We start from the raw sequence: 24,688 nt of genomic DNA on the forward strand, positions 1-24,688 counted from the left end.
CATAATCCAGAAAAAGATACATGTTTGCTATCTGGTGAAGGACTTCGGCGCAATTTCGAAGAATTGCATGGAGTTTCAGAAAACAATCCAAAGCTTCATCTATTCTGTTTAACTTCTTGTATGTTAAACCTAAGAAAATAAAGGTTACGATATTATTGCAATGAAAAAAAGATGACTTTAGCATATTAACTGACAGAATAACCAAGAAAAATGCAATAGGAACATGGTACTCAGGGGCAGTGTAACTGCCTTGGCATTGATGGACTTTTATTTGAGAGAGCCATGCTTACAATTCTTACCAGCTAGTACAACTTACCAAACTGATAAACACAAGCAACACAAACGTAATCAAAGACCAAGAACATATGCAATCACACTTTTTTAACAAGATGAGCGAGGGAAGCAGAGGGAGTGCTTTTCATAGAATCATAGAATAGTTAGGGTTGGAAAGGACCTTTAAGATGATCTAGTTCCATCCCCCCTGCCATGGGCAGGGACACCTCACACTAAACCATGTCACCCAAGGCTTTGTCCAACCTGGCCTTGAACACCGCCAAGGATGGAGCATTCACAACCTCCCTGGGCAACCCATTCCAGTGCCTCACCACCCTCTCAGTAAAGAATTTCTTCCTTAGATCCAACCTACACTTCCCCTGTTTAAATTTTAACCCATTACCCCTTGTTCTGTCACTACAGTCCCTAATGGAATAGTCCATCCCCAGCATCCCTATAGCCCCCTTCAGATACTGGAAGGCTGCTATGAGGTCTCCATGCAGCCTTCTCTTCTCCAGGCTGAACAGCCCCAACTTTCTTAGCCTGTCTTCATAAGGGAGGTGCTCCAGTCCCCTGATCATCCTCGTGGCCCTCCTCTGGACTTGTTCCAACAGTTCCATGTCCTTTTTATGTTGAGGACACCAGAACTGTACACAATACTTTCACAGGGGAATAACTGATCATTTAATAATGCTAAAACTGGTGTATCTTTAGTTGATAGTAGAAATTTTTATCTTTAAAGTGACTTAATCAGCTGCAGTTACTAGTTGATGTTGTTAACACTGGCTTTTTTTTTTTTTTTCAGAAGAGATAGGAAGTACAAATTAATACCTTGCTATAACATAAATTATTGAGTAAAGTAATAATAGTTCATATATATTTCTACACAAGAAAACTTCGAAAGCCAGATTCTTAGAAACACTAGTGTTACCCAGAGACAAATCTAAATCCCAAAAGCACCTTTGGCTTACCAAGATTATAGAGTGCTTCAGTGCATGAGGAATCGTTCCCGAGAGCTTCCTTATAAAACTCAGCTGCTTTTTCATAGTCTCCTTTTGCAAAAATAGTATTTCCTTTGTTAGTTAGAGCTGCTGGATTGTACCTATCAGAAATTACAGCTAAATCTGCATAGTTAGCTGCTTGTGCCAATTCATTCTCCTACATGAACAAAACAAACATTGTATTAATCATTTGACAATCAATTTTCTTGCAGCTGTCTTCTTACACTTGGTGGAATTTCAGAAAATTGAGGATGAAAAAAAATAATACATTCTTCAGTCCTAAAATATTCCATATGTATTTGCATAAGGCAGATAATCTCTTTCTAGTTTTAGAGAACTTAAGATGAGAACATAAGACGTGTTTTGTCTCATTCAGTTTTCTTTGCAACAAAGCAGTATTTCTATTTAAAAAAAAAAAACAAAAAAACCACACACACAGCAAAACCAAAATCAAAAAAGCCCACCACATAAAAAAACCACACCAAAATAAATTCCTATACTCTACAAACTTCATACACAATCACACTTGCCTAAGCTACATAGCTACATATTTCACATGTTCCTGAAGTTCAGCCAGGGTCTTCAGGACCTGAGTTTTAAATGCAGCTGCTGTGCTTCTGCACAAATCACACTGCAGGCATACTTCTGGGGCCTGGGGCTCATTCTCACTCTTCCTCCCAGCAACAGGATACAAAGGACATGTTCCAAACTTAAACTACAGCCAGAACTGGTGTTCCAGAGTTAACTCCTCTATATACAGATTCTTGTAGTTTACAGAGATTCAAAGACAGAAAAATTGCTACAAACATACAGAAGTTGCTATCTAAACTGTAGTTCTTAACTGGTTTTGTTGAAGCAAACACTTACCAAATAATAAAGGAATGAAAGGTTTGTTGCCGCTGCACTCTTTACATTGCTATCCTTTTGCTCGAACATTTTTAAAGTCTCTAGTGCCTAGAAGTAATTTGGAAACAACTTACTTCTCACTGAAGCAAACTTATACCTAAGTTCTTTCAGAAAACATTCATAAACTTGACAGTAACAGCAAAGATTATCAACTCACATACATGATAATTACTAGAACTTGTAACACACTCTTGTAAGCACGTATACACAGAAATGTATCTGTAGCAAACGCAATCTTGGTCACAAAATTTAAAATGTATTGGCTACTTATTACTGCTTCGAAATTTAGATTAGATATGGCTACCTTGAGGTACACAGGTATCTGACAATTCTACACATACAAAACACAAGTTTATATTATTTATATTTAATCTAGTCAACTAATTAAAATTCTCATAACTCTCTAAGGGAACACAAAAGCATTAACATTAAAACTTTTATTAAAAAGCTAAAAAAAGTACACACTATATAAAAAATACGTTAAGACTGTAGGATTGGATTTCAATTTGCAGTTGTTTCATTTAATAAGATGATGACACCTGTCTAAGTTTAGGAAGTACTCCAACATGAAGACTGAGATCAGAAGATTTGTTTTAAAAACACTTTTACATGAAAACTAAATTTCATAAACTTCAAAATAAAGAAGTTTGTGGACAAAAAGAAAACAAATTTGTAGCTAATAAACCATCAAAGAAGCTTTGAAATAAAAGGCAGCTTTTTTCATTGACTATGTGATAACGCTTGTAATTGCAGACTACATTAAGAAAGTCTGGCCTTTTTACACTAAATATTTATATTAACTACACAAACTGTTAGAATATCACAGTGAGCCCAATTCCAATCACCTATTACAACACAGATGTGGCAACTTCAATTTAGCCATCAACGTTAGCAATTCAAAAAGTTTCCCTCTTCCTTTACGTGAAACCTAAAGCTGCTGTTTACATATCAAAGTGAAGGCATGATACTGTATGTGGAATACCAACACAAACAAATGAAACAAATCTTAATTGACTGCCACACATACTTTTTTTTACAGCTACTTTACACAAAAAACAGGACTGTACTAAAGAGGTGTAAAATGATGAAGTATATACAGCTAGATGTAGTTCATTGATTTGGTCAACTACATTCCACCCAAGAACTATGTACTACTAAAGATTATAATATTCTCCTAAGAATAGTAAATTCTGTAAAGAAATACACCAATTTCAATGAAAAGAGCATTTAAAAAGTTAGGCTCTAGATTTTGTGGTCTCTGAAATCTAACACTTCACTGTAATAATGTTAAACTTATATATATATATTTCTTTCTCCCAGAAAGGAATGGTCCCAAATACTTACAGATGGAAGGCTACTACAGCTGAGATACTCTATTCTTAAGAAAAGATTCAATTCTTCATGGAATTAATTTTTAGTAAACTTAAACTATATATATAGTTCAAAGGCTCTTTCTGAAAAGCTATTTCCCATTGTAGCTGATTTGTTAACCTTTGTTTTGACTCCCAAATGGCACCTTTGACAATAAAGATTAGAGTGGAAGTAATCTGTTTTTCATGTATAATGAAAAGTTTGTATGATTCTGAACTCCATCCACTTATGTTACAGATCCCTTGAACTGTTTCAGTAATTACGAGCCCCAGGATGAAAATCCATAGCAATATTCCTTTTGTTCTTGCAAAGTAGAAACGTTCTCACTGTATCATCAGCTAAATTTATACTTTCATAAATAACTTCTAAATTTTTAATCTCAACAATAATGATTAGATTCAAGAAGCAAAACACAGACTGTTCAAATTATTCTTTGTGACATGTTTCCAAGGTACCTAAATCATTTTAGTTTGGAAAAGAGGAGACTGAGGGGTGACCTCATTAACGTTTATAAATATATAAAGGGTGAGTGTCATGAGGATGGAGCCAGGCTCTTCTCGGTGACAACCAACGGTAAAGACAAGGGGCAGTGGGCTCAAACTGGAACACAAGAGGTTCCACTTAAACTTGAGAAGAAACTTCTTCTCGGTGAGGGTGACGGAACACTGGAACAGGCTGCCCAAGGAGGTTGTGGAGTCTCCTTCTCTGGAGACATTCAAAACCCGCCTGGATGCCTTCCTGTGTAACCTTATCTAGGTGTTCCTGCTCCGGCAGGGGGATTGGACTAGATGATCTTTTGAGGTCCCTTCCAATTCCTGATATTCTGTGATTCTGTGAAATCATTTGCTTACAGAAGTTAAACTTCAAAGCAGCTTGCCTGACTGAAGCAGGGCCTGCAAGAGATAATAGAGAGTTGCATGGCTAACCTGCAGAATTTTGGTTTTAAATTAATTTTCAAAGTTTTTATTCGAAATTTAAAAAACATTCAACATCTAATACACGAACCTACTCACTAATAAAATAGAATCTAGATATATTATGGTAATTTCCACTTTTTTTGCTAGGACTGTTTTCAAATATCATATTCATTATGATAAGCACATAGTTAAGCCCATTATAGTTACAGCAGAAATCTATTTTAGTTCTTTTTTTCAAAGCACAATAAAACTTTCAACTTTGAAACTGAGTACTTCACAAAGTTTCCATTCTTGTTCTTCAGCCAAAGGTGTGTTGAGCAGGTGGTGAGTTAGTAAGTATATGAACAATAGACAGACAGGATGAATACAAGTGGCAGCTGCAGTTGTATTAGAACAAAAAAAAAAAGAACAACAAAAAAAACTGCAATCACCATTCTGCAGTCCCACTCTAATATTAAGTAGTTTCAGTGCAGGTTAGAAGTCTTCTATCACATGATCAAATTAAAAGAGCATCTCCTCCACTTACTCCTAACTTCCAACACCTTTCCCTCTTCCTCCAATGGAGTACTCCACAAAAACATCACCAACAACCTCTGGATCTCATTTTACCTCTGAGAATTGTTAGGGATTTTTTTCATTGTTGGTTTTAGTTTGGTTTTTTAACCTATGCTGGATACTAACTGGAAATTGCAAAGAATTACCATCAGAATAGTAAATTCTTGAGATTATGTAACTGTTTACCTAGTTGTAACACTCTCACCCTTCAAAAGTTATCATCAATAAAGCTACTAGATTTTTCCCAGATTTTCCAAACTCTCAAACTGCTTCCTGATCACAGAAAAGCTATCAGTCAGACATGCAGTATAATAAAGGATAACTCTCTTGCTGTATCTACAGGGAAGGAAAAAGAGGACAGGACAGACAGGAGGAGCAAGAGCTGCTCAGAAAACCAGAAAAGCTTAAATACGAGAAGGAAAAATGGTCTAAAGTTAAACAAACGGCTCTGTGTGCAGCTCTCCAAGCTATAGAAAGGTTAGGGACTTAGAGATGAGAGAGATATTCAGCTTCAGCTGTAATTTTGCTGTACATGATCTCTCATACTTCTTTCCACACCTGCAAACCCAGGGGTTGCTGTATTTCTTCTTATTTATTCATCACTGCTATTATTGAATGTACTGAACCGTGCATGTTGGAAGGAAATTGAGCAAATACTTCAGATATCTGAGCTTTTTGTTCAGATGAAGATTTTTTTTCAACTGCTCCCAGTTCAAACCAAAAACTTTTTCACACACACACACAAACAATAAAAAAAAAAATCCCATGAGAGTTTTGATGAAAACCTGGCATTATAAATTATAAAAATTTGATGAAGACTGAAAAAATACATTTGTCTTAAAAGAAAAACCTTAAAAGAAAACTGCACATTCACCTAGATAATACCAAAACATAGATAATACCATGGTAAGTTGTGGTATTAATTTATGTGCATACATTGGCAATTTATATGCATAGAAAAGGGAAGCTACAGTTAACAGCCTGATGTACTTATTAGCAAGAAATTGGGGAAGGCAGTTCATCATAAAATTCATTGGCACAAATGCCTCTAATTAATGACTGGACAGCCAGTTGCAGAAAGAGATCTTACCTACATAAACATACATAATTTCAACATAGCCAAAAGTTACTTCACATGTATATTTTAAAATACAACAAAATAATGAAGAGGGAACATGTAATAATATGCATGATAAAAACTGTAAAAATCATGAAGATTTTGGTAGATCTATTGTCTGAACAGTTAATGAGTTTTGAGCAATGAGCTATACTTTTACTTGAAAGTATCAATACTGTACCTTTCCTATGACCTCCTGCATTTGGTCATATACACTGTGGCTTAAACTGCTATAGTATCTTTTCAGTCACAGCGATTCATCCTAGCCCTCTGCTTTCCAAGGGGCCAATCTTTCATAAAAGATGCAGAACTGTTCAAGCTCCTGAGCAGATGCTGAATTTAACTCCAGTTCATATTTCAACGGAAGTATAGGAGCGCTGACTGAAGTTCAAGGTCAGATTATAATATTTTAAGGAATGCTGTAGTACATATGTAGCAGTGAGAATTCCGTAAGCTAAAAAAATACTTATGAAGTGCATCTGCATGTATTTTGGTACTATAGTCAAGCTAACTGAGAGAAAGATTCAGCTCACACCAATAAATCCCTTCCACATTGATTAGCAACATGCCTTCTAGGCTCCATTGACTGTACTGACTACAGTTCCATTAACTGCAATGACAGCTTGGACACCCAAGGAAGATAATTAACTTTAGGCATCTTAATTTTGACTTGAACTGCATTCACTGTAACTTCTGTGGGAGAAATTTCATTTAGATGAAACTCATCTTTTGCTAGTGCTTTTATAGTTATTTTACTGTGCAGCATTTATCTGATTGTTTGCATAAATCATTTGTCCCTTCCTGAAAAATACGCTATGACTAAGAAAGATATCTTTGCCAATACAGTATTAAAAAGTAGTAATGTGAAAAGCTACTATACCTGTTTAAAATCCTGCTGCCTCAAGTAAGTAGTGGCTTTATTTATTTCCAGGTCATTGGCTAACTCTACATATTGGGAAGTTTTTACTGCTTCAACACACCTGCAACAGAAAGAAACCCACTACCAAAATGCACCTGTGCAAATACCACCTTAAGTTACAGACTTTTACAGCCAATTTGCTTTCCAGAATGAGTTGTTTCTAACTATTCTTTCTTCAACTAGGCAAAGAGCACTTTGAGTAAAAATATGTGGAAAAAACCCCAACAAAACAAAAAAACAAGCCCCATTTTATTCCCCCAACCTACCTTAAGAATACAATCTCTGCACTCTGGTTGTTTTTTTTTTTGTCAGCTGCCTAAACATCATGTTATTTTCCACCACTGAGTGATACCTGGTGTCAGATACTGACTAAGATGATTTTTCGAACCACATTCTTTGGATACATTCTGTGAGTTGATTTTTCAAACCTTATATCCTGTTGCATATCCTTCCAAGCCCATAAAACAACATGCAGATTGTGTCCTTAAGCTACATAATAATAATAATAATAATAATAATAATAATAATAATAATAAAGTCATAATAATAAGCCTCTTCCTGGTTATCCCCTAGTTACTTCTGGCTTACAGTCTTACGCAAAATGAGGGCAGAATAGAACACAGCAGACAGTTCACATGTTCATGCGCAGACATCATCTTCCAGGGCTTGATGTGGTGTACTTTAAAATTGCCTAGTCGTTTGAAGCATGAACTTCATTTATTGTAGACATATACTTTTCTCTCTAACTGAAATTAAGCACACTTTGTGGAATTAAGAACAACTTTGTGGGATGCTTATTTAATGCCTTCCACTTTTTTTTTTTTTTTTAAGTGGTGGAAAGTCACCTTCCTTTCTTCTAATAGTTGGCTAATTTGCCAGCAAGTTTAATTTAGCAAACTGCCTGCTGCTGGAATTGGGTTGGCACATGGACAGTCTCCGCACAAAGTATAGAAATGCCTTTTGATGTTGGAGGAAAAATTATATAGACAAAAATAGCAATTTCTATAAAATCTGTAATAAAAGAAAATTCAAAAAACAGTTTTCAGCTGTTACTATTAACATCTTTTAACCATAAAATGCAGTAACATCTAACTATCCAACTGTTGCTTAAAGAATATGACAGAATAGTCCCAAGACCATGTCGCATTTTAAGTAAGAATTTATGATATCCAAAGATTATTTTTCCTCACTTTATTTTTGTAAATAAAATTAATCTGATTAAAAGCACATTTAATACTTAAGGACTCATAACAAAGTGCAGTTTTTGCAAAACTAAGCTCATGCTGCTAGCTGAATTTCCTCACTGGGCTTGAATATCTCAGCTTAGAAGAACAGAGAGTAAATCTGTCCTGATATACACAAAACAACTCCACACATCTCACCAGAAGTTGTTTAGTCAGCCAGAACAGATATCATAGGGGTTTACTTCATGCCAAATATTTTGTGGATAGCACTATGGAAACTGCATATCTAACATCCTTTTCCAGTTTTCTTGAACAAAAACCAAAATACAAAGCAAATAAATCTGACTTCCTCATGCTAACAAGTTATAAAGCAGCAAGCTGATTTTCACATGACATACTATTTAAGTTCTTGTAAATCAGAAAGGCAGAAGTAGGGAAATTATAAGATTATGATTATTAAAACATCAAACACCACCTTGTGGACTCTAGAAGACTACATGTCTGTGTCAGAGATTATTTCATGTTAGTATAAACAGCTTTATAAGTTAATTATAATTATAGGACCTGCAAAATTTTAAAATAACCCTAACTGGGAAAGAACAAAACAAATCAACCAACGAACCAACCAAAAAAATTACGAACAAGAAAAAACAAATAACACCGAAAAAAACCAAGTAAAATTCTCTTTTCCCACCAAATTTCCTTCACTTCCCAAACACTGGGCATACCTTTTAGTAATGCTATGGCTGCAGATACACAACATTCATTTGTGTACATGTTATTTTCCAATATTATCAATTAAAATACTAAAAATATTAAAGTCCTTATAATAGAAAACTGAATACTAATTAAAAATAAACCTGAAAAATTATGTTAATCAGTTTTATACTGTCCTTAACAGGAACTGTGTCTATTTTGTTTTGTGTCAAAGAAAAGAGTAGTCTGCTGTAGGAAATACAACAGAAAGCAAAAGCTAAGCTGTAAATTGAAAAATTGAGTGGATTCAGAAGTCCAAATGGTAAGCTTTATCAGCAACCTATAACTGTGTACACTTGTGTGTTTAAAAAACAGTACATTAAGTTTACATTTATAAACTTAATGCTCATAGATGAAATGCAAATAACCCTAATAATATTTAGATTATAGTGTTTTATATAATGGCTCTATTGAGTAACAAAAACTTCTAAGGCCCCCCAAGTCTTCATTATGCTATCTTCAAACTTACAGCAAAGAGTAGCAATCGTTACCTTTTTCATAGCATTAGCCTGTGGAGACCTTTAAAAGTTCTTTAGTACTCAAATTATTTTTTTAAATTCAATTGATCTTTAAGAAGCACTTTTTGTGCTAATACAGAACAGTTCAAAATGTATGATTAATAGTTGAGTTTCAATAATAAATGAAACTTATTTTTAACACAGAATAGACTCTAATGCTTTGGTTTATTCTTCTCCACAGCATTATGGAGGCAAACTGAAAATAGGCTGGACACTATGTTTGAGATGTGAAACAAACTATGTTTCCTAGGCTGTTTGTCTGTGAATCTGGTTTCATAGCCAGCATATAGAGACTGGCATATAGTTCAAACAAAAAAAAAAAAAAGCCCCACTTGGCTCTTACCAGTCATAGCCCACTGCAAAAGATGTCTCAATTACTGGTGCAATGAGTTTAGCAGCTGTCATGATGTATTCCTCTGCCATGGATTTCCTGAGAAAAAACAAAAACAAGAAAAAAAAAAAAAAAAACAACCAACACACAAACATGTCACCATTTAAAATACATGCATAGAAAAAATAACCACGTCTTGTTCTTGCTTCTTCGTGTACTCAGGACAATCTTAGAAGTCAATCTAACCAGTCCCCTGCTACTGTCCTGTATCTTGATAAAGCTCTCTGTTTTTCTGTTTTCCTTTCACTGCACACTGTAGTTGTATTTAAAAAAAAAAAACAACATAACAAAACACAAAAAAAACCCTAAACCACCAAAAAAACCAAAACCAAAAAAACCCAAAAACCCCACAAACAAGAAAAAAAAACAACCAAAAAAACACCAAAACCATGCTGCAAGTGTGAAGTAATTTGGGGTAGATCTTCTGCTTTAGTGCAGTACACTAAACTGAGTGATCCAACCATTTCTTCCAAGCGTGCTCTTTCCTAAGAATTACAAGGACACTTTTATAACAAGAGTTGCAAACACCTGAGAAGACTGATAATACTTTCAGGAGCTAAAATCCATGGCTTCAGTCAACAAAGAATAGACTCCACCATTACCTCTCACGTTCCATTTGTCCTAAGGTGTCATTCTTAATAGCTTCGATCAGTAGATTTGTATGTGGATCATCCTGGAGGAAAACAAAGCAACAGCAAATTATGCCAGGATACATGCATTTTAATTATTTTATGGAAAATATGACTAAACATAAATTGATGCAAATTACATAGTCTATAATGTCACTTATTACTTCTCACATTTTAAAAAGTTAGCTTCAGTTTGAAGTAGTTTTCTAACCTCCAAATCTGAAATCTGGCATTACAACTACTTTAATCCTGTTTTCCTGCTCATGTATGTGGTCATAACTCACATTAGGGTTGTTACTAGGTGTAGTTAATGTCATGTGTATCAGACTGGGAAGGCTGCAAATCACAGTGAGAACACTCACATGCTTAGAAGAGCAGCCTAAGCATCTGCTGAACTGCAGCGGCATTCAGCAGGTGAGGACCTTTGCTACCTTCTCATCGCAATAAATCACACAGTCATCTTGTGGTTTCTATCACAGATCTTTGTTATTTCTAAAAGAACTAATGCAGGTATTCTGTGTAGCCACCCCTTCCTCATTTGTTGAGGATAGATCATAGATTTATACAAAATAAAAACCAGAAGGAAACTTTGTGATCTTTTCTAACCTCTTCATAACAAAATACATAACTTGGAATGTTAAAAGCTATAGCTTGCCTATCCTTATAAAGAACTTCTACAGTCTAAAGCCTTTCTTCCAATGGATAAATCTTATGTAGTTTTCAATTAATTTAAGTCTTTAATCACCCCTACTGTTACATAACTTCTAATACAAGAAATTTTATATATATACATGATGTATCAATATATAAGAAATTCTATGAATATTAATATACATACTTCATCTATTAAACTGTATTTGTGTATGCTAGGACAATAGGAAGCAACAGCTACTCTTAAGCTGCAAATAGTTTGAAGACTATTTTGTAACCTTATCTAGGTGTTCCTGCTCTGGCAGGGGGATTGGACTAGATGATCTTTTGAGGTCCCTTCCAATCTCTAACCTACTGTGATACTGTGTGATACTATTACATCTTTGATCTTTAGGACTGAAAATGGAATCTTTGCATCACTGAGAAAAAAAAAAAGATTGTTAAGAGAATACGAAAGGCTTGCCTCCATCTTTCTATAGAGGACCTTTCTAAGAGGAACCCTAAACCTATTATGTTTTCTTGTCTTTAACATCATGAGCTGCTGGTTTCATGGCACAAAGGAACACCAGTTTCCAGGCAAGTCTAATAAGCTAAAATAAGCACCTGTGAATTTCAATGGAACTTTCTTCTGTAAGATAACACTATGATATTTTATTAACATTCATTTTGCGATAACTTGCATTAACTCACTCATCGCTTTGCTCCCTTTATTTTAGCTTATACATATTTTATTAAAATTTTATATGAATAAAGGAAGTAAAGCAGTAAGAGAGCTATGTAAGTCAGCCCAGATGAATTTCAACAAAATCATTATGAAGACAATTGTGTGGTGTGAATTTTACATATATAATTTTTATCTTTTGAAGAAAAAAAGGATTTGAATGTTCCAGCGTTATTTTACACTTCTGTGCAGTAGTGCCACACCAAGTTCATGCTAGTAAAAAAATGTTATTTTTGATACATAAATACACATTGCCTTACATATTCAGTACAGTCCAAGCATTCAATGTCTCTCCCTCTTTCTGCCAATTTACCATATAAAGACACAGTCTGTTTTGTTCAAAGATACATAGTTTATTTTGTTCAAACTTACATTTGGTGAAATGTATTTGTCATCGTAATTCACTTCACAGGGAACTGCAATCAGTTTTTGGAAGGCTTTTTTCATTTGCTCACAGTTTCCAATAGCAAAATAACATAGGATCAAGTTGAAGCCTGTCTTCAGGTTTGGGGACATGCTCATTATAAGTTCAAATGAAGAAATGGCATCAATGTATTGGCCAGTTTTAATAAATGCAACTCCAATATTTTCCATTATTTTAATCCTAAATAAAGAAATCAGGATTAGGTTGTATTTTTAAGCTATCAAATCATACTGTATCCAAAACTTGTACTCAGAACTATGCTTACTAGCAGTTAACTCACCTCATCTCTTTGTGGACACTAGGAATCTGGTCTAGAGCCATACGGTAGAATTTAATAGCTTTGGAATAGTTCCGTTGTTTTAAATATATATTTCCCATATTGACCTTCAGTCTACCTATCAAAAGAAGTCAATGAGTTATAGCCTTTTAAAACATAATTACAACATTCTTACATTGTTTCAAAGTGACAGACTGGAACAACTTCTTAACAAATTTGCCTTCGTTATAGGGTATCAGTGTCCCTTTAAAGAAGCACTGCACAGAACAGCCTCGTGTGAATTTTCACACAGAGGGAGACACAGTAATGAAACCTGGAAAAGAATTGTATTCTGATTTTGATTGTGAATTAAGTGATGTGGTAGAGATTATTTATAGTGCTCTCCAGGAAGACAGCTGCAAATAAGCATCTCTGAGAAAAGTGCACCATGGGAGTCTCAAATATGTGCAAAATACTAAAAGAAGCTTTCAGAAGGAGAAAGCTGAGTCAAAAGAGGAAAAAAAAATAGTATTTGAGCAGACAATTACAGTGTGTGGTGTCAGAAAATTATGTATGTGGCTTTATGTTTATCTTAGCCTACGGAAAGGAAAGACTTCATGACCTGAAGAATAAAATGACATTAAGTTATACTAAGTAGGAGATTACGAGTGTCTGTCATCCACTCTGACTGATAGATACAAGAGCTAAGATCTCTGCGAGTCAACACCATGCAGACAAAGTCCTCACGTTGAATGTCTGACTACCAGTTTTGATCCACTTTGAAATGTAACTTACCTCCACTGGTGAACAACTTATTCTTCACTATAACTTGGTAACTATTCAGTGCTTCAGTGTACATTCCATTAGCAGCATACTGACAGGCCAGATTTAAAAGAACCTACAGAAAAATGCAATTATAGGTACAAGAAAATATGTTGTTCTCTCAACAGTAATAAATATGAATTCATAATAGGTCATTTTAAATTAAGTTTACCTTGGCAAAACTATTGCTTTTACCAGTTTTAAGCTTCCCATTTTTAATGCTCCTTTGTTCTTGTACATTGACATTGAGAAAACAAGTTTCAAATCCACTTATTTTAAGTGATTATTTTAATTTTGTCCTTAAATTTAACTACCATTAAAAGTCATGCTAAGTGGGCCTCAGACCCAAGTAAGCATAATATTATAATGCAAACTTATTAGAAGACATTCATACAAGGTAATTCTCAGAGACTGTGTGTAATTTGTGACTCCAAACATGTGGAAAATGGTCCTACTATCTGCGGTCACTCAGTTTATGAGGAGAGCATTTTTTCAAACTGCTGTTTCAAATCAGAAGTTCTGTTTGTGTCTGGTAAAATATCTCTGCATTTTTTAACCCAGCTTTACTCTGACCTTCACTGTAAAATGAATTACTATGTCTGCCTAATTCCATGCATTCATTATTAACAATTGTCTCTAGAGCACTACCTGTAGTACAACTTTAAATTCTCCCTAAGTATTTTTACGTATGTTGTATTCTTTTCTTAAAAATGTCTACTAACAATTTGAAAACGATGATGTAGATCTATATACCTGCTTTAAGATTCAGGATTTAGGAATATTACTATATCCTATTTCATATAATTTATTTTCTGTCACTTTATGGCTCAAGTTAAATGCAGTGTCTGATCTCTCCTGTCTCCTTCTCTTGTCATGTCACATTTTCTAGACTATTTATTTTTCAAGTACAGGGTTTACATCTGTTATATTTTTGTATACATGCTTTGCATGTGAGTAGGTAACTGTAACAGCATTCATGGGCATCCTTCTTCCCTTAATGTTGACTACATGGTTCCTCTGGTACTTGAGATTGCAGGGGCATAGTCTTGATGACCTAAATGGAATTTTGCAATCCAATGATAACTTTTTAACTTCAAGAAGTCATTCACTTTATCTTCATAAACCTCTCCTACCCCCAAATGTAAACTGTACCTGATCTGGTACACTGCTAGGAGCATTATAGCAAACACACACTCAGCAAACACTGAAACGTCTCTTCAGGAGACTTTTTTACCAAGATCTTTCACTCACGGAAGATTTCTAAGCACTTACTGAGTAAGTGAGGTCTAAGTTTTCTGGAGAAGCAATTTGTTCACGTTGTCTCACCAATACTCTTTCCTTTCTCCCGGCCTCTCTTGCTTTTTCTAGAGCCTTAAATAAAACACTAGAATATAAGCAATGCCTTGAATGAACCCAAAACAAGTATGAAAAGAATATACTCCTGTCTGTTTTCTTCAGATGCACAGACTGTACTCAATGCCTGAAAAGTAGCAAAATAACCCAGAGAAAGGTGTTGATTAGCAATAAGGAAACACACAGTTGTCTAAGTCTGCTTAGCTGGCTAATGTTAGAGAAGTATAGTCACAACTACATACACCATAATTAGATTATGGTGAGCCTAGAAGATTATTTTACTTGTTTTAATCATAGAAAGCACACATAAACGTTAAACAACCAACACCCTGAGTCCACACCTTCATCTCCACCCCCCAAAAAAAAAAAAAAAAAAAAAAAAAAGGAGTACTTGGGCTTGGCATGTTTCCTTAGTTGCAGAATCCCAGTGTATGCAGGTGTTGGAAAGAAGAAAGTGAAGGCAGGAAGTGAACTTCCATGTTATGCAAATGGAGGCTGTACATGTACTTTGGCTAGCTGGTAAATTGCTTCCCTTTTTTAATCTATCCACAAGTGGTATTTCCCATGTATGTTCACAATTAGAGTAATTCCAAAATAATTATTTTATCCAATAATAATCTTCTGCAGATTGGTGTCCCTTTGTACAAGTAATGCTATGGGTCTGCACGTGCCAATAGCAGTCCTGTTTGGCTCTGCAAGCATTCAATGTTCAAGAAAGTAATGGCTAGCACTACTGCTATTTGGAAGGTAGCAGTGAAGGAACTACTTCTCAAGGGATAGCTTGATTCTTAGTCTTTATGATAGAAGGCAAGTCCAACTTGACTGTTTCATAGATAATGAGTTGGCAACTTTGATGGCAGGAAAACTGATATTCTGCCTACTCCAACAGAGCCCATAGATTAGACTGGGCAAATCTGTGCCACTATGACTAACTGATCAGACCCATCTGAAGAGGTCAGTGGGGTTATGGGGAAGAGAGCTTTTCTAGCACTGAAATCTTAATGAATATATACACAAGAAATATAGCTCCTACTTTTTTTTTTTTTGACAATACAAGGTACCACTGGATTAGAAGTTACAATGAAGATGATTTAATAATTTGAAACATTTGAACCCAAGTCAGTTTGAAACATCTATTTATACAAATTGTTCTTCCCATAATAGCAAAACTGAAATCCAGAAAATTACCAATTTCAAGTCTCCACAGCTGTTGGCCATGCAGCTTTCTTCAACCAGTTCATTCACTTTTTTTTCCAACTGCCTAATCTTCTCTTCTGCACTAAAACAAAAATAACAGTAAAAGGATTAACACCAGTAATGTAACTGCACACACCAAGCTTTTACACAGGATATTTTCAAAATAACACAGTGATGTATCACATAGCACAGCTAACCGGTTCTCCCATCAAAGAAAATATTATGTGAAATTATGCCCAGAGAAGATCCTCCAAAGATATCACATACATACTTTCAATCTGAAAACAGACAAGAAAAAATAAAACCTCTTATGAGAATAAGACAGACAAGCAAATTCTATGGACCCGATTTGTTCAGAAGTAATGACAGAACAAAGAGTTGGGCTGGTAAACCTTTCAAATATAACACTTAGTGAAATGAAGTACTGTATAAAGAGCAATTCATTGAACTTTCATTTGCATAGATAACTTTAAAGTATAACTTGCAAATGTAGATTTTATTAAAAAGTTGTCATTTATCTGGAATTTTTTCTCAGTTAAATAACTGAACATTTCAGTAGGATTCCCTCTTCCTATATAACCATATTTAAGGAGTACAACTCCTGTACTGAAAAGCTCAATGACTTGTTCTGAGCGCACTCAGAACATTTGCATTGGCACCAGCCTGCAAGTTTTACCTCAAGTGCTAAGGTTAGAGTGAAACAGGAGAAACAGCACATAAATTCTCCCAAAGTCTTCCTAGAGAGCTGCAAGAAGTGTGGTGTTCATGTACTTTTCCATGATCCTCTGCAATTCTACATAAGTATCACAGCAACTGTGTGGTAACAACTAAAGTCAGATCCAGAAGTCACTGAAACTCGACATTCCTGAAAGTCAGGGCTGCTGAGTCAGCTAACCACATGCATAAATGTTTGTGGCATTGTTCCACTTAGTTAAGAGTATGGCTCCTTGAAGTTCCATAACTATCTGGATGTGAATGGATGTGAAAACATGGATGTGAAATCCTAATTCTACCCACAGTTGATTTTTCGTTGCTGTTAATGCTCTGAAATAATTTAATGCAAGACTGAACAAACCTGTCTGCATTTTTTGCTTCCAGAGGTGGAATGGGACCTCTTCCCTGACCAAGAGGATCAAATGGAGAACCTGCACAATAAAAAGAGTACTGAAAACTGTAAAGTAACATCTCCCTCTGGCAGCTGGCGATTTCTACAAACCATACCTCTCATAGCTGCCCTAGTGTAACCTGCAGCACGCACTGCTGTCATTGGTCGAGCAACCCCATCCTTAAATAGAGAGGAAGACGTATTAAAATAATCCTCCTAAAAATAGACTGTGGACAGTAGAGATATCAGTTACACATTACAAAACCTTTAAATACAAAAATCAGTTGTTCTCACCTCAGTAAACTGAGTATTTTTAAAATGTTTTTATTTCTCAAATATTATACATCATAACTGTCTGCAATGTAGAGGAGCAAACACTATCAGGAAAATGCAACAAGGGAACACGTATTACTTTGTGTCAATTTTATATATATTCAGAATGCTTTATTTCAAACATCCTTAATTTTTAGAACATTCCACTCCCCCTTATTGCATAGCTGCAGATCATGATTTCTATTTTTCTGAGGTTTTCAAAAATACTGTATGTTGTAGAGAATTCCAAACACTCTTTAAAACTGTCGCTCTTGAGATCTGTAATGTACTCTAGCCTACTGCCACACTGTTTCAGAATTCAGTTGCTTTTTTCATTTTTATTGACAATAAAGAGAATCCTATGAGATTATGGATCAGGATGTTTTACTTGATCTAAACCGAGAGGCACAAGCCAACCAGTTTCTAGTATTTGCAACTTATTACTAGACAATGCCTCCCAACACAACAGTGTCTGATCCCACCACATGCTGGTTTATTAAACTTACCTGTCAGGACACTTAGTGCACTAATACAGACCTTAATGGTCTGGAGCAGACTCACAGGGGTCCTCCAGCCACACACCATACCTGTAGGTCCAGGAACTTTGCCTAATCTCAACCCTGATCCCTCAGCCCCTGCCTGAGTTTTGCTGGAAAACTACTTGTTTCTACATCAGCCACTCCTATGCCTGGCCAGAGTCCCCTGATGCAGATTTCAACCTGACCTCCTGGACTGACCTTAGCCTTGCCTTGTCACTATGGATCTGGCCAGTCATCACTGGTCCTAATCCTAGTCTATGCACTGACTTTTTGGCTTGACCTTAGACCTGCTTCATCACCATGCTATTGCATTACGTTCTGGACTTTTGGTTGGACACGGACACCATTTCTGGGTGGATCCTACTTGCCTAGCTCAAGTGTTGTGGAACTGGGTCCTACTTGGTGGGGCCCCTGCACTGCTGGCTATGCAACTTCCCCCTAGGGTCTTGGCTTGCTGTCCTTCAGGGAGTAGCTCTACTCTTGATTCTCCCTGAAAACTCCCATTTCCCTCCTGGGCTGACACAAAAGAGTATAGTGACTGTAGATATATTTAACATTAAGTCAATATACTTAAAGGAGTTGGTGGGAAAGTCATTGGTAAATTGCAGCAGATTCTTATTAGAGTATAAGTACCTAAGAAAAACATGAAAGCCAGAACGTACCTCTTTCCTATTTCAACGAAAAAAATACTCACTGCATGTCAATAAGTGTTAAAAACACTACACTGGTACTGCTTACAACCTTGTTCTCAAATAAAATAGTCATCACAAACCTTGTGTTTTCTGACAGTAAGAAAAAGGACTAATTACACAGTGTAATAATCGGTATTATTTCAATAACCTTTTTAATACTTGTATTAAACCCAAACATTTAACAGAAAACTTCACTGTTCCAAATCAATATAAATTGTAAATATTGAAACTTTTTACCTGTATAGCTCCTGTCACTGGTCTTCCCATAGATGAAGTTAAGGTTGCCTTTGACTATAAAAATAAGTAAATTGTTTTAAACTAGCATTCACAAAGGATTAGAAGGCTGTAAAGGCTATGTATGGTCTTCCCAATATTGAGTTTTAAAAGTTGATTTAACTCTCACATAAGTTAAATAGCAAAGTTCCCATTTATGTTATCCACATGCAATATACTGCCAGTGCCTGGCAGACTTAAAGATGTTGAACACTTCCATTAGCACAAATTCACCATATTGTTTTTTACGTGTCTGGATATTTCTGTCAGACCTTTTAAAAAAATTTATACAGAAATTTACCTGAGGCAGCAGTACTTTGCATTATTAAATTATTGAAATTACTACCTTTAAATTAAACAAGTTATTTATACAAAATATATTGGTAAGATTCTCAGGACATCTTATAAGATATTAATACTAGGACAGACTTTCAGTCATACTTTCACACATATTTATTTTACAGTAAATATAGATATACCTTAAAATTGCCAATGAATATTTTTTCCCATTAGCTGACATGCCACATACTGTCCCTCTGTAGTTGTGTTAAAATCATAAAGAAATAAACATGAAATACTTAGTAGTAAGTGCTAAAGATTGCTACAAATATACAATACAAACAGACAAAATTGAAGGGTTTCAACCATGAAAAAGTATTCCCCTAATTCCCACTCAGACGCCTATGATTCACTATTTTACCCACTATCCATCACACATGATGACTGAGTTTTGGTTTTCCTGCTAAGGCTGAATCTGTATTAACAACGACTGTAGTGCAGGAGAAGCAAATCTGCAGAGTGAAACTGGCATCACTGTGGAGTGGACAATGGTTTGGAGGTTTCTGGCTCTACTACTGCAGATGATCTCAATCTTTATGATCCTTAGGAGGTGCCTTTTTGTGCACTCCTTTAAGAAGATAGCTTTTCCTGTTACAGCGTGTTACTGCACTAGACATCTGCAAACACAACTGCTAAGAAAAAGCAGACTTAAAATGAATATATCCAGAGCAGGTAACAGAAGGTTCAGAGTAAAGGTTGTATTTCAGTGACAGAATTCAGGTGTTCTTGAAGTTGTTAGCCAGCTAACTTGCATAAGAGATCTAAAGCAATGTGATGTTCCTTCTCGTCATAAAAGTTGAAAGAATCTAAGAGTACTGTCTTTTCAAACTTGACTGAGAAAGCCTAACAAGTTTAAAATCTATTGGGATAAGGGGATAGTGGATATACCACTAGTTTATAACTTCTATTTCCATAACAAACCAGGTTAATTAGTTAGTTAGTTAAGAATTACAAAGATTAAGTATACCAAAGAATATAACCAGCTTTTCCTGATTAAACTAGAGATGATTTCAAAGCCCACATTTTTTAAGACTTAATTTCACCTTAACTTCCAGACAACTTTCCTGCAAGAAAATCAGGTTAGTATCTTGGAATCTACTGCCTTACACAGTACAGAAGTTGATTTGCAGTATGGTTTGGGAGGAAAAAAAAAAAAAACAACCCCAAAAAATCAGCGATCATGCCTTGTAATGACCAACTTGTAACTCTACAAGTGTAGAGCTGCAAATGAATTAAAAATCAATGAATACATGTGGTTCACTGGAAGGAAGTATTTGTATAAAAAGAGCTCAATTTGTGCAAGGCATTTCTGGTAAATGACTCATTTTCATTAAGAATACAACAGAACAAAAACCTACCCCAAATCCAGTAGCTAAAGGTCTTGAAGTTGGTGTACCAGGAATTTTGGCTGTCCCCTAGGTGGGGAAAAAAAACAGTCAAAGAAAAATCACCAATTAACAACCATATATGTTAATTTTTAGTCTGTCTGTATAGTTTCTATAGTGAATTCATAGAAATAATGCTTCAATTATTATAGAAAGGATTTTCATTGTACCAACAGATTATTCTGGCAAAGTACTATTAATCAGACAGTTCCAGCTCTTCTTTAGACATACAGCATATACTTCTAAAGTGCAGGTGCTAACTTTATATTTGGTTTTGAAAACTGATGTAATATTAAATCAGAGCTAAATGAAAATAAACAATAATGTAAATTACATGAAAAAAAAAATCAGAATAATCACACATGGTTTTCTAAATCACACTGTTCAGTATGCATCTCAGCCTCTTAACTGTATGTCAGAGCTACTAATTCTATATATAGAATATTAAACTAAGCCCTTTCAGAATGTATTGCTTCGCTTTTTAACAAGGTTTTATCTCATTTTATCAAACAAGAATACATATTTTTAGCCAAAGTTCCTTATTTGCTCTAGCTTACTCCCTGAACTTAATAGAACTTATGCTCTGCTAATTTTTTACTTATTTTTCATATAAATAACTAAAGTCTGTATCTTCATGTTAGTAGTAGACAAAAAAAGTTAAGAGGTTCCAAAATAAGTTTGTATCAGTGTCAAAATTATGGCTAGGCCTCTAGGCAATGTTTTTTAAAAGGTACTTACAGGGGGTCTTCTACCATGACTCGTTCTTGCTGCCTGTTGAAAAGATACATCATTTTCTAAATCCTAGGAAAAAAAAAAAAAAAAAAAAACAAAAAAACCCACTTTTTTAAAACCCCCAACAGCCAAAGCCACAATTCCAGAACCTTAGAACTACTGAAAGCAGATAGGTAAAAAAACAACTCTTCTTCCAAAAATACTTGACCTGAAAATAAACAAATTACAGGTTTTACTGACAATACGTTATATCATTTGGTCTACCTTTTTTTGTATTTTGCATCATGGAACGTACAACCTCATTATTCTCTGGAAAATGAAAACACGCTGAAGACGAGCTTAAGTGATGAAATGTAACATGGTATTTTATTTCCATCCAAAAGCTTACTACTAGCACTATTTCTACATTTTAATATTAACACCTGTCATGCAAATATATTGAGAGATCTCATGTCTCAGGTCACACTGAATTTGGCACTGGGATTTCACACAAGATGCCAAGTCTTGCCAGACTGGCCCTGCTTTGAGCACAGTAGTGGGTTTGGACTGAATGACTCCCCTGATGTTCCAATTCCATTACACCAGCAGTTACCAGAAAGTGGTCTGCAGGGTTACCTTAAGTTATCCCAGATGCTCTACTGATTGCACAGAGACCTGCAGAACTCTGCTCTACTGCTGCCTCCTTCAGCAGCAGGACCGTAAGAGACTGATGACCTACTGACCAGTTAAATAGCCTCTTGTCAGAAAACTTACTGCTGCACACTGCCTGGGAAACATCATAGCGAAAGTATCTGAATGTGAATATGGCCTTCAAGTGACTAGGATTTTATACTTCGTAAATTCTAACCATTACAGCATGTTAGATCTGCTATACGATGTACACAGGTATTTTGTTGGAATGGAAAACTATCAAAGAAATAACTATTTAAAACTTGTGAAACTTTATATAATTTTTTGCTACATAAAGAAAATTTCACTTCAAAGTAGTTAGTACACTTCTACATTACTATACCCCTATGTCCTTATCTTGTACTTAGAAGGTAAAATCCTATGTATGGGAAAGGTGGAAAACAGCAAATATATATTTACCTCTGTGTCAAACGTGGGATTATAATCATTGTAGCCAGAATAGAGATCATCTTCATCAGCATCAGGAGCCAGATGCACATTTTGCATCATTTTTCTGTGGAACATTTAACATGCCAAGTATTCTCTCAGTGGTTTTATATAAAGCTTTTAAAATGTGAAATATTTCAATTAAGTAATGAGGTTTGCAAGTTCAAAAGAGTACAAACTGCATTTCAATTTTTAGTTGCTGTCTTTGAAATTAAAAATAAGTTATAACTAGTCATAACTGGGATTTAGCTATACAAAGTATTAAATGGCACCGTTTCATACAATTATATTTTGTTACGTATTTATACCACTGTCACAAAAATTGTCTTAAAAATATTTATCATTAAAACTGAATCATCATTAACAAATAACTATTACCTTTAGAATGCTATCTTTACATTCTCAGATAATTCAGATTTAAGATAATTCTCTAGTATCCTAATGTTTGCCTTTTTTATTGGGCCATAGTAATCAGTCTAACGAAGGACATCTCTTCCAGCTTCCGATATTCATTCCTTCCTTCACCTGTGTCCTTACATCGGCACAGACACAGCTATTCTCTATAGACAACATTCTTCATATAATTTTCCCTTTTCCATTCAAATGGTTTTTAAGAACTAGAATTCCAGGAGCCTGGGTTCCAATGTCTTTCTTCACAAATACTTCAGTGTGCTACAAAACACGCTAATACTGCTGCATTCACCTTGTGGTCTTTCCACCGAGGACACTAAGGAAGTCTTTCTGCCTGGCTCCCTGTTTTCATTAAAATCTTAAGAAGACAACATTTGGTTTCATCTAGAATATGAAACACAAGCCCTGCAACAAGCGAGCCTTAGCCAGGACGCAGCGCAGCGCACCCCACCGCGGACCGGTTCCACTGCAGCATTCCCCTTGAACGAGGCCTGCTCTAAGCTTACGCGGTACCACCGCGGAACGAACCCGAATCGCTCCTGTACGCGGGTTTCCTCAGTCGCCACCGAAAGCGGAGAACGGCGGCGATACGCCTCACAGCGGCTCCGCCTTCTCGAGGACGGCGGAGGGGAGGCGAGAGGCTCAGTGAACCAATGCGACGGTACCAACGCGATAATGCCAACGCCCCGGTGCCAACATCCCCGCCCCAACACGGAGAACACGGCCTGCTCTGAGGTCGGCTGCGGCCCCCTCCCTCCGCGCCGAAGTAGGCCACCAGCCCCGGCCGCGCCGCGTTACTAGGGGTACGCCCGTGGACGCGGTCCCATAACGCACCGCGCATGGATGGTCACAGGACATCGAAGCACGGCACCTCCCAGAACCAAGGTCGAGTGCCTGCGTGATTCGCGCATGCGTAGAGCAACCTCCGAAGCTTTTTGCCTGCAAGTCTGCTGCTGTGAGGGAATGTTCTCGTGGTAAAGGGAGGACTCCTTGTGCTAAGGGCTAAAAGTGGTATTATATGATAGACGTGCAAACAAATTTTGTTTCCCCCTATGCTTTCCTCATCTTCCGGAAAAGGAACATAAAACTACTGGTAAGGGCAGGAGGCTCATCAGACTGCCTACCTTTAGTCCACAGGACAAGGAAAACATAAATGGAAAAATGACCTCTTGTCTGCTAGACACTGCTTTTCTGTATGCAAATAAAAGTCTGTGAGGTGGATATTTACTGACTGTAAGGGGAAAATTATTAGGATAAATGAGTTTCTGAAACATTAAATAGGCAGCAATTAAAATTCAAAATAAGGGGGAAAATCCTAGACTTCTCCATAATGGGAAATTTAGAATTACAGAATCACAGAATAATTTATGCTCAAAATGAGCTCAGGAAATCTCTCCCATCCTAGTTTAAATGTCTTTGTGACTCTTCCCAAGAGTAAAACCAACCTGCTGACATTTTATGGTGAAAATTGGTATTTTAGGCTACAGATTTGCTATCATGAGAGTAAAGCAAATCTGCTGTCATAAGGTAAATGGCTTCTTGCGTAGCTGTCAAACCTTGTGTTCAAGCACACAGCCCATAACTGAGTATACTTCAGAGCATGTTTCTCAAGCTCCAGATTATTGCTGGCATGTGCCCTGTGGAGTGCGGTAGGACTTCACCTTAGGCACAGCTCTTGGGCAGGAGCCAGCACCTCTGGGCAGAGACCACATCACAGCCACCACTCAGGGTACTCAGCCACACCATTTTCTCCACTGAGCCGAGAAATCCACTCTTGAAAAGCTCAATGAAAAAAAGTCGGTAAAGCTTCCCATATGCTGTAG

At 36.1% G+C, this 24,688-nt stretch overlaps 1 protein-coding gene across 1 annotated transcript in view; it reads right to left on the reverse strand.

Moving 5' to 3' along the window:
* Positions 1-23,409, reverse strand: part of IFT88 (intraflagellar transport 88) — a gene marked incomplete at its 3' end in the record, with an annotated part of 49,801 nt that extends 26,392 nt beyond the window's left edge. Inside the window, exons 1-18 of the mRNA XM_080612355.1 lie at positions 23,394-23,409; positions 22,428-22,521; positions 21,345-21,407; positions 20,580-20,636; positions 18,847-18,900; positions 17,183-17,246; positions 17,037-17,106; positions 15,953-16,043; positions 14,684-14,782; positions 13,381-13,487; positions 12,614-12,724; positions 12,282-12,513; positions 10,511-10,581; positions 9,861-9,947; positions 7,021-7,120; positions 2,142-2,228; positions 1,245-1,431; positions 21-129 (exon numbers count right to left, since the gene is read on the reverse strand). Coding sequence (XP_080468481.1) covers positions 21-129; positions 1,245-1,431; positions 2,142-2,228; positions 7,021-7,120; positions 9,861-9,947; positions 10,511-10,581; positions 12,282-12,513; positions 12,614-12,724; positions 13,381-13,487; positions 14,684-14,782; positions 15,953-16,043; positions 17,037-17,106; positions 17,183-17,246; positions 18,847-18,900; positions 20,580-20,636; positions 21,345-21,407; positions 22,428-22,517 — 1,679 coding nt within the window. The 5' untranslated portion in view covers positions 22,518-22,521; positions 23,394-23,409. The remainder of the gene's footprint in view (positions 1-20; positions 130-1,244; positions 1,432-2,141; positions 2,229-7,020; positions 7,121-9,860; positions 9,948-10,510; positions 10,582-12,281; positions 12,514-12,613; positions 12,725-13,380; positions 13,488-14,683; positions 14,783-15,952; positions 16,044-17,036; positions 17,107-17,182; positions 17,247-18,846; positions 18,901-20,579; positions 20,637-21,344; positions 21,408-22,427; positions 22,522-23,393) is intronic.
* Positions 23,410-24,688: the final 1,279 nt, after the last annotated feature.

This window comes from Psittacula echo, assembly GCF_963264785.1.
Source record: "Psittacula echo genome assembly, chromosome: 3".
Lineage (NCBI taxonomy): Eukaryota > Metazoa > Chordata > Aves > Psittaciformes > Psittacidae > Psittacula > Psittacula echo.